Genomic DNA, 13,370 nt, shown 5'->3' with positions numbered 1-13,370 from the left:
CCTAGGTGGCGATGCATAATTATAGACCTGGAACCACTGAACCAGACAGGATCTGAGAGGACAAAGCACTAAGACACACACTTAACTAGAGACTAGTACAGAAACTACGAGCCAGAGACTTACAGGTAGATAAAGGGCTACATGTTTATAAGTCCAGATCCAAGGCAGCAGCTCCTATGTGGACTGTCACGCAGAGATTCGGAGAGGATGCGTAGAGATGGTCAGAGGCTCACAGTTATCAATAGTAGGGAGCTCCCTCGGAAAAGAGCACTAGAGCTGGAGATACGCAGAACCCCAAACCACAAATGGGGATTCACAGCTGGAGTTCGGCACTGGCCAGGAAGGACAGGCAAAACAGTGGACAGGTTTACATCTCAGACCACTTTAATGTACAGGGCATTTTTTTCCTCTGAGGTAATGATAAAAAAAAAATAGTTTATAGAACAAAGACATATTCACATTTTGGAGTCATATTTTGGAACAATAGCTGAAGTTAGCTTTAACAAGGCATAGGGGTATGGCCTGTGTGTGTGCGTGTGTGTGTGTGTGTGCGTGACAATGTTAGGAGTTCCCCAGTGTTGTCGCTTTGTCGTGATGGTTGGTCTCCTCCAGACTCTCCTCACTGCTGGTCTCTACCAGGCTCTGTAGTGCCTTGCTATGGTCGGATTCAGCATGCAAGTGGGAGGCTGTGTCAAGACCTCTCTTTTTCACCACTACGCTAGGGCTTGGCAGGTGGCACAGAGAGCTCTTGGATGTGTCCTGGGTCCACCTGTCAGCAGGGATGCTCCAGCGAAACTTCTTGGGACCCATTTCTGTGGGACTGTAATCCACAGGAGTGTCTGTGCTCAGAGACTCCTCACTGGAGTTGTTCCCCGTTGGTGTCTGAAGTCTTTGGGCCGGCGCTGACTCCATCTGGCTTCTGTGGTCGACACGAGAGCATATATCTGTGGGTGGTGCGACTACGCTGTTCTGGGGCATGGGCTTTTGATCCGTGGAATGAGGAGGAGGTGGGGTGATCACCACTGTAGGCACCTCAGTGGAGGCTGGGGAATCAGGGGAAGAAGGGCTGCTGCTCACCTCCCGTACGGGTGTCAGAGTCTCTGGAGGGGAGTGAGGGCGGCCAGGGTGGGAGTTGAATAGATGAGGTCTGTGGTGGCCCTGGTCCTCATACGCTGGGTGAGTCCGGTGGTCCGGGGTGAAGGGGAAGAAGACACTGGAGATGTCGCTGCTGTGGCGCTTGAAAGTGGGACGACCGTGGGTGAGGTCTGGTGGCTCCTGCACACTCAGCAGCCGCCGCACCCGGCCCAAAACTGACTCCTGGCGCCGATTCCGCAAGTCCTGCCAGTCTAGGTCATCGTACTGCAGCACATCTGACAGACTGGTACAACAGGGGCAGTGGAGAATGGGAAAGGGTTCAAATGCATCAATGTGGAAAGGAGGTCTTTGACTGGGAGCGGACTAGTGTTCGCCATATAACTCACTGCTCAGACAGCATTGCACACTGGGAGCAAGGCTTATGGTCCTACTATCTTTGGACACAGAGCACTTTCTTAATACATCCACCCAACTTGACTCTGAAATGGTAATCTGCAGCAAAGGCACTGCATCCTTTAATGTTTACAAGAGGTGACTGAACCAGGCTCTGTCGTATAAACAGACACACACACACACACACACACACACAGTACAATATCGGGTGTGTGGACCCCCCAGGGTTCCGATTTATCTTTCTCATACATGCGGCCACTTTTTATGCGAGACATATTTCACACTCAGTAAATAAGTTTGTAGTGGGAGGACTCCTTAGTGCTGGTCACTCAAGACTGGTGAATGATATTGATGATATCAAGACAAATGTGCCTCTGTGTGTGTGTATGTGTGCGCCCGTGTGCGCGTGCATGCGCATTCTCACCCCATGTCAGTGGTGGACCCCAGGAAGGATGGGATGCAGTAGTCGGCTGCAGCCAGCGTGTAAGGAGGCCTCACGTTGGAGTCGTTCCAGTAAATGTCCTTGGTCATGCGTGGAATGTTCATGTGCATCTCATCGACGGCCATCAGGGACACCTACCATGGACAGAATGTGAGCTGGGTGCTCATGGTATGTCACGTCAAAGCAGGTTTTCTCAGATTCTGCAGAAACATCACGATTAGTGACTTGAATGAATATGACACTTTGGGGAATAGTCGGCTCACCTGCAAATTTCTGTCAATACACCAGTTGACCTCAAAGTCATCATCATCTTCTCCAAAGGGGTTAATCAGCTGCTCCGCCACCTGGGGACAAACATGAGCACAATCAATCAGATTTGAGTACATAAATATGAGCTAATGGTAGTCACAGGACACGCTTCACATGCCATCACATATGGATTAAAGCAGAGGGGTGAGGAGAAGAGTTGAGGTACAATATACAGTACTCCCCCAACCTGACTGAAGGTAATCTGTCGTATTAATGGAGAAACATTTAAACAAAGAAAGTCAACTGAAACACTGAAAAGTGTTCATGAAGTAGATTTATTTCCCACACAATGCAAGTTCTCATATTTTGTGGGGTGCTGAAGGGCAGGAAGAAGCACGGCACCTTTCAGTCAGTCTTTCCAAAAAGTCATAACCTTGACAACAGGTGGAACTGTCTATGCTGGTAGGGCAACTGGCAGCTGGTAGGGCAGTGGTTACAGCTGCTGCCTCTGTACCCAAAGGTCGCTGGTTTCACTCCTGGTTTGGATCCTCCTCTAGCTGTGGTAGACTTGAGCAAGATACTTACCATAAAAATTACCCAGCTGTATTTGGAGAAAAGCATCATTTAAATGAATACATATAAATGGCCAGCATTTACCTTCTGCTGGATCTGTTGGTGGTGGAGGCTCACAGTGTCGATGGTTTGCATAGCCATGGACTGATGGGCTTCCTCGATGTTTATGGGTTTTTAGCTGTCTGCTTTTGACAGTTCTGTCCATCTTGTGCCTCTCATATTACCGTGATCCGATGTTTGTGCATCTAGTTGTTTTTATTCCTGGCTGCGAGGCCGGTTATTATGTTGGTGACTTAGCTGGTCTATATTTTTTTGTCTGTTTTTGTTTCTGTGTTTGTCTACTTCAGTATCAGGCCGGGTCTGTTTACACGTCTGGATGTCAGTATCTCTGGTTGCTCAATGTGCACGTAGGTATGATGTAAGGTCTCCGGCTGGTCGCTCCCCTAAGTAAACTTAGCCAGTGCGATGAGCTGGTAGGATATGAGTGAAGTGTGTGTGTGTGTGTGTGTGTGTGTGTGTGTGTGTGTAGTCAGGAGCACATGTCTTGCCTGCAGTCGACCATAGACCCAGGAAATATGGGATACGCTCAGTAATCTGAGCTATATACTGTCGATACTGTTCTCAAGAGAAAAAAAATGGCAATATAACAAATTTTGTTGAGCCTTGATTTCCAAGTTCTAGGACACATGGTCTTTTCTTTGTTTGGATTTAACTTTATGTCACTTAAGCAGCTCTGCCTGAAATCTCGAAAGCCATTCCATTGGTGCGTGGTGCAGCTGCTCGACAGCAGCGATGGCAAGTCACAGAAAGGCTGGGCGGAAGCTGAGTGGCAAAAGCAATGGACTAAGACTGGTGATTCATGGCTACACAGATTTATCCCAGTGCCGTCCTCTGAACCGCCTGGAAGCCAGCTACACCTACACTGCTGGGAGCGCCTAAACCGATTACGCACCAGGCATGGCTGATTCAGGGCACACATGTACAAAATGGGACTAACAGACAACCCTGGATGCCCAAGGGGAGAGCAGCAACAAACTGCAAAACATCTGCTGGATCACTGCCCCTCGTACACACCCACACCAGTGGATGTGATGAACACTGATGATACAGATGTTAAACTTCGGCTACATGAAGCCAGTTTTAGAGCTTAAAGCTTGCCCTATGTTGCTAAAGATCTGTTTTTGATCATACGATAAATGAAATAAATTCAAATTTCTAGTCCAGCAAAGGGTTTTGGTCAGATCCCAATAATGCAAGGTAATATTAAAATGAGATAATCGATAATTTCATACAGAACAGCTGCTTGAGCCCTTAAATACACCATATCACTTACAGTGGTCACGAGTCTGCAGAAGGGCTCTCTGACAACACCAGTAGGATATGAGGAACTGAACCTTGTGCTATGCCCTAACTACATGGAGGTTGAAATGAGGAATGGGGTGGTGGAAGGGGCTTGTACCTTGAGCCAACCGGAGTAGAAGAAGAACTGCAGCAGTGTGAAGATGGGCACATAAAGGTCCAGGTCATGTCCCGGGTAGCCTTGTGCAGGGTCCAGGAACTGCCGCCCGATGATGCAAGCGAAGAAGAAGGTGTAAACAGCCAGGGTCACAACCTAGAGTGGGAAGGAGAAGGAGACACGGTTGGGTAAGACTGAGTAACAGCCCAACTGATATCTCTTCATTTAACTCAAGAACTAACTTGTGTTCAGAAGAGCTGAACCCTTACACATAGGTTTTTCAATTCCAGTCTAAGAAAAAGCCATTCACTTGTTCAGAAACATACCTCAGTTGTGCAGATTCCTATTTTGGCCTTGTTTACAACATACAGAGCTACTCAACCGCTGTGCCTCAAAAGGGCTGTGTGCTCACCTCCATGGGCAAACTTTTGGCTAACAAAGCTCAGAAACTGTTTTTGTTGTACATTTATTCATTCAGCTGACACTTTCTGCCAAAGCAACTTACAACATTAAGGTTACAATTACTTACCCATTTATACAGCTGGGTAATTTTACTAGAGCAATTCAGGGTAAGTATATTGCTCAACAGTACTACAGCCAGAGGCAAGGCTCCAACCTGCAACCTTTGGATCCAAAGGCAGTCACTCCAACCACTATGCTACCAGCTGTCCCTTTTTTAAATCAGAAGAATTGCATTGAAACTAAAAAGCATTACAATAAATGACTAAAGGCTGGGTTTGAGCCTTGACAGTTCTTAGAACCTCCATTTTCCTGTGGAACTGATGAGATGCAATGAATCTGTACGCTCACAGAACAAGGGGATCTCCCTGAAACACACTCTCGTGTAGCGGAACAACTGCACTGTTTCTTCAAACTGTTGCTTGCAGAATTAATTTCAAAAACATGCATTCCTTCCAACCCCAAGATAACTAAACGAGCAACCGATGCTTGGACTGTCTTATACTGACCTACACCCTCCAAGTGTTAGGACAGGCCACTCCAACAGCACCAAACCCAAGAATAGTTCACCAAAAATACCCACCGCTTTATATTTAGAAGTAATATGAGACAGGCGGGGTTCTGGCACAGTAGTGGGCCTCTTCCACATAAACCTTGCTGATGAATGACTGCTACGCCCAGGACATGTTGAGCATACCACACATGCGGGTACAGAATTGCTTTCAATCCTTGCATCTTGCTCTATCACGTGAGCAGAGGCCAAAGAGAGCCTCTGAATAATGCAATGGACAGTTTTAATGTTTAAGGCTCTAATAAGATCTTGTTGAAGTACAAACACTGTGACTTGTCCAGAATGTGGAGGTGTCCTTGGGTTTTATTCTCATTGGAGACCAATTAGTACATGAGACAAGTAATCCAGATGTGCTTTATTTCTCCCTGGGAGGACATTAATGGGGTTCAGGCTCTCACGCTTGAGAACAATGACACATTTCTCATGTCCCTTTAATGAAAGAAGTGGCTAAATCCAATTCAATCTAGAGCCGAGTACAAAGGATAAGTGGGAACAAAGAGGCGTCTGCTAATGTAAATGAGGACTATAGTGATACCTATTCTATAGGTCTATAGGATAGGTGACACACTGCTGGAATCCAGTGGTTAAGGGCTTCTGACACCAATGGCTATGTTTTTTCCTGCATCAATGTGGAATGATGGGCATTGTGGTTCAATGAACTGCAGCCACACTTTAATACTCCTCAAAATAGGTAGGTAACATCCACAGGCCACACCGAAAAGACTCCTCACCTGTGTGTACACCAGCGGGATCCCCACCCAGTCATAACCAAACAGGGTGGAACACCATGTCCTGAACTTGTTCATCTCCTGCATCAACAGTTTAAATAAAAGGGAAGACAGTGATGAGTTGAGAGCAGGTTTGCTTGTCTGCCCAGAGTGCTCTGTCCTCTGGATTACCTATCATTGAGGAAAGGAAGTGAGACAGTTTCAACTGGCTCTTTCATAATAATAGATACATACATACAGACATGCATACATACATACTGTCTAAAACGGCTTGTCCTGAGTAGGGTCACGGCAAACCGAAGCCTAACCTGGCAACACAGGGCGTAAGGCTGGAGGGGGGAGGGGGACACACACAGGACAGGACGCCAGTCCATCGCAAGGCACCCCAAGTAGGACTCAAACCACAGACTCACCAGAGAGCAGGACCCGGCCAAACCTGCTGCGCCACCACAACCCCCTCCATAAGAATAATTTCTGTAAATACAATATGGGATGGGATTGGAGCCCAGAAGGAATGGGAACATTCCCAAGCTAAGACTGGAACTCACGGAAAATTATATCATATTACGCTCTTTCCTTTTTCGAAGACCTTATGATGTCCAGATCTGAAACCAGACCTGTGCTCAACCTCTGCCTGGCAAGATCATTGGTCTCAGTGTGCTTTGGCAGACATTCTGACTCTTACATATTGCATCCCTACATATATCATTAAGCCCTGTGATGTCTCCAACACATTATTTCCCAAGACCTGACCCACATTTCACCGCTCGTGTAAAAGGTGCTCCTGAAGAAGTGCACTCACATTGAAAATGGCCTGCAAGTCCACGCTGTCCTGGATGCGGCCCTCCTTTCTCGCCTTAGAAGCCAGATTGGTGAACCACACCACAGGCACCCAATACTTGAGGTGGGGGGACTTGAGATTCTCAAAGATCTTCCTCTCCTCAGGAGTCATGAAGCCTCAGCAGGTCAACAGGTACGGCATGAAAACAACATTTAGCATGAACAGCAGGATTTGTAAGTTATCCTCTTTTTGCACAGATTTCAACTTTCATTTTTCCAGTCTCTGCTGTCCTCTTCCAGCTATCACGTCCTCCTACTGTTCATGTCCCCTACCGATTGGAAAAGTGCAACCCCCACCGCTACCACTGAAGCCATTTTTAAGTGCAATCATAAAGCAAAGGTGGAACAGTGCCAGTTTATTCCATCACTGCAACAGCATGGACAAATGACATTGCTGAAATCTGAACCCTAACCTGGAGTTGCCAGCCTGATCCACTGAGATGTGCCCTTCTCCACACATGGGTTCTTGGAAGGCTTGGTTTCTCTAATTCCTAACCTTTAAGATCGGTGCTGACAATTTCAAAAGTTTTCCACCCTTCCATCCTGCAGACAGACCACCTTCTGTAACTGTGTGTGGTGTGTTTGTCCCACACTGCAACATGATAGAGGAGAACATCCCGCGTGTCTGTGTGTTCAGCCCTTATTTATAGCTGTTATATAGAATTACTTCCATACCCTGTGAACGATGAGTGTGGTCCGTCCACAGAGAAGTCAAAATCCCAGACACTGTAGAACTCAACTGAAAGAACGGTAGATATGATTCTTTGAAGGATCACTGCTGACAAAACAGTGATTAAGCCGTAATCAAATGCAGATTAAGTATTCTTTAACCATCCATATTTTATTGCAGTTGAAAAAATCATGATAAATATCTACGATTGTCACAGGAGGAGACACTAAATACATTTACTAAACCTAATCCTAACCTTTACTGTAAAGGACGTTGACGTTTAAAACTTGTCTTCCTTCGTGAATACCTTGTTAAATTTGATTTCCTTTTGTATTTGTACTTTTATTTGGTCATATTACTGCAATGGCATACGGTCATTGAAAGGGACCTTTTATTTTGACACGATCTCGTTTTCCCAAGAGCCCTTGCGTTTAGAATTACCCAATTAGTTTAATACGGTTGGCGCACAGGTATAACTTAGCTCAGCCTGTGGTTAGCTGCGTGTTCCAAGAGCAAAAGAATTTATTTAATATAAGGATTAGCAACCCTCCGAAGAGGCACAAGGTTTGTACAACTGAATTGTTGTAGGTTTTTTTTTAAAAAAACTGATTTTATTTATGTAATTGTACTTAATCATTATTATGAGATGGTTACTCGTAAGTTACAGTCAGTACACTACCCGTAGTACCGGTACCTCTCTTACCAACCGCTTACCAGGCTTAACCTAACTCAGTTAGTAACTGTTACCCTAACCCTTACCGTACTTGTTCAAAGACCCCCAAGCTTAGATTTGAACCATGAGTTAAATATTAATTTAATCTTGCACGTATTAGAGGGCAATCCCCCCCAACTCATGATGCCTGGCTTCGGCTACATGATGATCATGATTTACATTTATATTTATTCATTTGCAGACGCCTTTTGTTTTTTCCAGCAAAAGTAAACACACAATTCCCATACAATTAATGCTGCAATATCAGAACAATGTTCCCCCTGGTGACTGCTTGGCTGCAGTCACTGTTCACTCCACAAGGAAGGAAGGAAGAGACTGGACTGTCTCTCTCCAGGCCTGTTGAGGAGGTTTAGGTGGAGGACAGTGGTGGGCTGAGAGCCTCATACCTGCCTCCACCACGTGATCCATGGTGGGGAAGCGCTTGCAGACGGCTGTGCTGACAGAGCGGAAGATGAGCAGGGAGGTGAGGTTGACGTAGCGCACCAGTGTGCGCCGGAGCAGGCGGCCCTGCTCATCGCGGCCCTGCACACAGCTGGATATGAGGAACATGAGGCGATCCGGCCACGGTAGGTTCACAAATTGGTTCCACCAGCGGTTCACCACCAGTGTCACATAGAAACCTAACAGAAACAGGACATGCACATTGCTCTGGGGCTGGGAGGGTGGGATCCAAGCAGGATCAGAACTGTACTGTACTGTAAAATATTGTACTGCTAATGCAGTGAACGAGGAGGCATCTGCAGCCAAGCAGGAGAGAAACTACATCATAGATGAAAATCCAAACTGGCATGTAGTCCTGCAGGGTACTGAGCCTCCACTCTGATTAGCCGTTACAGTGCTTTTGTTTTAAGGGATTCTAAAAGCCACAAACAGGATTGCACATAGTTAAAATGAATAACAAGCAACATGGATGTACAGTACAGTGTTTCATACTGGTACTTATCTGATACTGAAGCTTAACACAGGGTCACATAGAGAAAGTACTAGCAGACTCCAACCCACACAGATAAGTGTCCATTCCAGAAAGTCAAGGTGAAAAGTTGAAGGAAAAGTACAATGTGATGAAATGCAAAATGTTTTTTATAGATACATGCAGTGTTGTGCAAGGCTCAGCGCTATATCGTGGCTCTTCCACGTAACACAAAATTTCATTCAAAATGTTTTTTTGTACTTCAAAAACACCAACCTGTTTATTTCTACAGGTCGTAGAGTATTGTCTAAGTAATCCTTTCCCAACTACGAGGTCCCCTTGGTTGAGCATCAAAACGTACAACAAAAGGAATCCAAAATCCATGGGCAGTAATGTGTCCAGAACTTATCCTTCCCTGCTTTTCCTTCACATTTCACACGTTTCTCTCCTCTGCAAGTGTAAAGTAGCCCACACCTACAGAAATGGCTCTGTCACCTGCTGGCGCTTCCCCTGTCTGACACCTGGATCTGACCTCACCCTAATGCTGCGAGACGACAAACAGAAGAGCAGCAGAGATGCAAGTGCCACTTATCATCTTACCGTCAATGCCATGTAGGATTACAGATGGCAGAATAACAGCCTTAGTAGCGCCATATTTCTGCTGCCTGACTGCAGGCAAATAGCTGCAATTGCGGTTTATTCCCATTTAGTCCATTGGCGCCTGTGCCACACACTTGCATGTTCTGCAGCCATCCCAAGGCTGTATGCACAGCCTCCTGAACATATTTTTCCAGTTGTGGATCATTTTAAAGCAGGAAAAGATGTTACGAATAGAACATGGAATAGCAGCAGAAGCAGTTGTCTGGACTTTGGTGGATGGCTCATAGGAAGCGGCGTGACACTCACGGCCTCTGTCTGTTCGAATGGGTTCGAGACAAGCTCAGTGCTCTCGGGTGGAAGAATCTCACATGCTTGAGCAGAGCAGGCAAAGAGCTGTCCCTACAGCGGAAAATGGTCAAGGGAGAGGGAAAGGAAACAGAAAACAGGCCAAATGTGCTTGGCCACAATTTCGGCAGCTTTGCCAGGCATGCAAGGATGCAGGGTGAGGGGTCTTGCACTTTAGCGCTGCCCCCATTGCCCTCTGCATGACTCGGAGCCGGTCCACTTACCGAGCACGAACGTCACAGGGATCTGCTCAGCGTACTTATCGCAGTACAGGGACAACTTTTCAAAGTAATGCTTCTGTGTTTCTGTAAGAAAGAGTCTGCAATGGATAGAAGATATTTCTTATGTACATTATGTTATTGTACATATTATTTACAAAGGCTTTCGTGGGTTCACAGTGTGGCTCTAAAAGCACATTTGCATGTGACAGTCCAAAAAAAAAAAAAAAAAGTGAAAACAGAGGGATCAGTCTCAACACACACTGACCTATATCAGCTGGACTTCTTTTCCTTATCCTTTTTTACACTCTACTGCCACATCACTGTTTCATATTAGTTTACCATAGTCATTCACCTGTTCTCTCTGTGTTTGTACATGAGTGGATTTTTAACATAACACCAACTAACTGGGGACCCAAAAAATGGATTATAGTTTTAATGTCAAACACTTTAAAATAAATTGATAACAAATTTAAAAACACAGATTGAAGCTGAGTCCTTTATTTTGTTATTTATTTAGTTTTTCTCATCAGGCAGAGAAGTACTGAATAGCAATGGTGCAACAACTTGTATCAACAGAAATCTGGGACTGACATATAAAATATGATCAGTGGTACAGTAATACAGAGGTACAATACTACTGTGGTACAGCGGTACTGATAATATTTGGGGAACACGTTCCTCTTGCATGTCACGGGCACACCCTCATGCCAATCAACCGCACCTGCCCCGAATTAGAGCAGCAGGGTACATTTACATTTATTCACTTAGCAGACGCTTTTGTCCAAAGCGACATACAACAGATACTACGTAGCGTTACTAACCCACACATCTTATTCACCAAGGTGACTACACTGCTAGATACACTACTTACAAAGGGTTGCTCATCCATGCATCAGTGAAACACACTCACTCTGTGACACATGCACGCTATATTATAGGGTATAAAGGAAGACATGCCGGTTCACCCGGATGCGAAACCTCATTGAGTAAACCCACTTTTCCAGCGATAGTGATAGAAACCCACTTACCTCCTTGACCTTCCAGTCCCTCTTCGGCCTTTGCCCTTCATTCCCTGTTTGCTGCCTTCCCAGTTTCAAAATGATCTCCTGTTTCACCTCATCGACTTGGATTCCTGTCTTATCCCAAGAACGTCTGCGCCTCAAACGACCCACGCCTGTCCCTGACTACAATCCCTGCTTACTCCTTGTTTTGTTCCCACAGTAATCAAACCCGCAACTGGGTCCACTCCTCGGTCTCTCGCCCTCATCCCTGACATTGCACCCATGCATTTTTGCATTTTCTTTCTTTTCTTTCTTTCTTTCTTTCCCTCCCTACTTCTCTGATCTCCAATCTCCAACTCAAATTGTACTCAAAAACACTGTTAAAAGGAGGGGCACAGCGATCATAACAGAGGATGTGAAAGGAGTCCCATTGTGTGTCTTACATGGACAACAAGCCTTGGAAAAAACGTGTTCTATATTATACAGAGTTCATACGATAAATCAATGGAAACTTTTTATAGAGACAACAGAGCAAATACACACAGGCACACAAAGACCGATATTCACACACTAAAGGCAATTTTGAAAATAAGCACAGGAACAGAAACAGCAAAAAAGCAGTCTTTAGTCACCGCTACGCCCGATACAATCTATCAGTAGCAAAAATAAGGAATTATACGATAGTTTTTATCTCCACTATTCTGCAATTTTCTGCACTATTCTGCCTTATTCTGCAGTATTTTGTATTGTTTTACACTATTCTGTATTATTTTACACTAGTATTCTGTGCTATTCATTTACATTTATTTATTTAGCAGAAGCTTTTCTCCAAAGCCACTTCCAGTGAACTCTATGTATGTACTATCAGCCCACATACCTTATTCACCACGGTGACTTACTGCTAGATACACTACTTAACAATGGGTCACTCATCCATACGTAAGTGGAACACACTCTCTCTGTGTCACTCACACACACACACTATGGGAAACCTGAACAGAGCATGTCGTATTCTGCACTATTCTCAGGGTCTTTATAATTGCGACCACTCGAGTGTCGGGAGCTATGCGGCTCCTTTAGCGGTCGCGCGCCTCGGGGCAGAGGAGGATGAGGACGATGATGATGATGATGATGATGATGAGGAGGATGGGGGGGGGGGACGGGTAGGGGGCGCGCGGCGCTACCTGTAGACGAGGCTCAGCAGAGAGTAGAGCGACGCGAAAACGAAGAACTCGCGGTAGAGCAGCTTGTAGATGCTGCCCCGCCAGCGTAGCAGCAGCCTGTGGAAGCCGAAGAAGGTCGCGTTCGCCACTTTGCTCGAGTAGGTCACGGTCATCTTGAGCTCTCTTCAGTACCTCTCTACGGCCCGGTCTGAACCGGTGGTCGCCTCGCAGCGTCCTTTGGCCTCGCGCCACGAGGGAAAGGCGCGCGGACACCTGGCTTGCTGTGCTGAGACGGGGACACCGCTCCCGTCCCCTCAGCCGGTTGTGTGTTACAGAATTTATGTATTTCTGTATGCACGATTATTTATTTATAGGTAAGAGGTCCTGGAGAAGCGCTCCCCGATGAACAGCCCAAGGCTCCCAGGAGACGCGCACCGTCCCGCACACGTTACCGCTGCAGCTCCGGCTCCTCGGCAAATGAAGCGCGTGTCGTCAGCGCGCGTGTGGCCATGTCGCGCGCTCCCGCCTGGCACGCGCAGCGGGACAGACACGCCGTCATTGGCCGATTCAGCTCCTGCTAAAATTATCCTCCCCACAAGTGCACGTGTTTGCGTACTAAGGTGCAGCACAGGGAGAGGAAGGCAGTGAGAAACAAATGATAGAATCATCAGTCTGTTAGGGGAGAAAATTGTCCAAGTTGGAAGCAGCAGGTGTGTAAATGCACATGTTCACACACGCTGCCCGTGCCACATTAAGTGCCAGAAGCATAAGAAAGTCGCAGTTCTGCATTCTTTCTTTCCATAGGGCCCCAAAATCTCATGTAGAATCCAAGAGGACAGTGTGATTTTCCCCCTGTCATTATGTAACCGTGTCTCTCCTAAACATGGGCCCTCAAACCATAAACTATTTTTGCTGGGCTGC

The 13,370-nt window shown here is 46.1% G+C and overlaps 1 protein-coding gene across 3 annotated transcripts; it reads right to left on the bottom strand.

The window, feature by feature from the left end:
- Positions 1-473: 473 nt before the first annotated feature.
- Positions 474-12,918, bottom strand: LOC108936583 (bestrophin-3-like). Of its 3 annotated transcripts, XM_029248817.1 has the most exons (9): positions 12,471-12,918; positions 10,289-10,383; positions 8,596-8,829; positions 6,769-6,923; positions 5,970-6,047; positions 4,212-4,364; positions 2,194-2,274; positions 1,913-2,064; positions 474-1,378 (listed from the first exon to the last, which is right to left on the bottom strand). In XM_029248817.1, the coding sequence occupies exons 1-9, from the start codon at positions 12,620-12,622 to the stop codon at positions 562-564; spliced, it is 1,917 nt and encodes a 638-aa protein (XP_029104650.1). In that variant the 5' UTR covers positions 12,623-12,918; the 3' UTR covers positions 474-561. The 3 variants fall into 3 exon arrangements, with proteins under 3 accessions (XP_029104650.1, XP_018611561.1, XP_018611560.1); XM_018756045.2 differs by lacking the exon at positions 12,471-12,918 and having other exon boundaries at positions 8,596-10,118; positions 10,289-10,353; XM_018756044.2 differs by lacking the exon at positions 12,471-12,918 and having other exon boundaries at positions 10,026-10,332.
- Positions 12,919-13,370: the final 452 nt, after the last annotated feature.

Source organism: Scleropages formosus, chromosome 24, assembly GCF_900964775.1.
Source record: "Scleropages formosus chromosome 24, fSclFor1.1, whole genome shotgun sequence".
Lineage (NCBI taxonomy): Eukaryota > Metazoa > Chordata > Actinopteri > Osteoglossiformes > Osteoglossidae > Scleropages > Scleropages formosus.
Note: the sequence above shows the minus strand (reverse complement) of the source record. Positions and strands in the feature narration are given on the sequence as shown.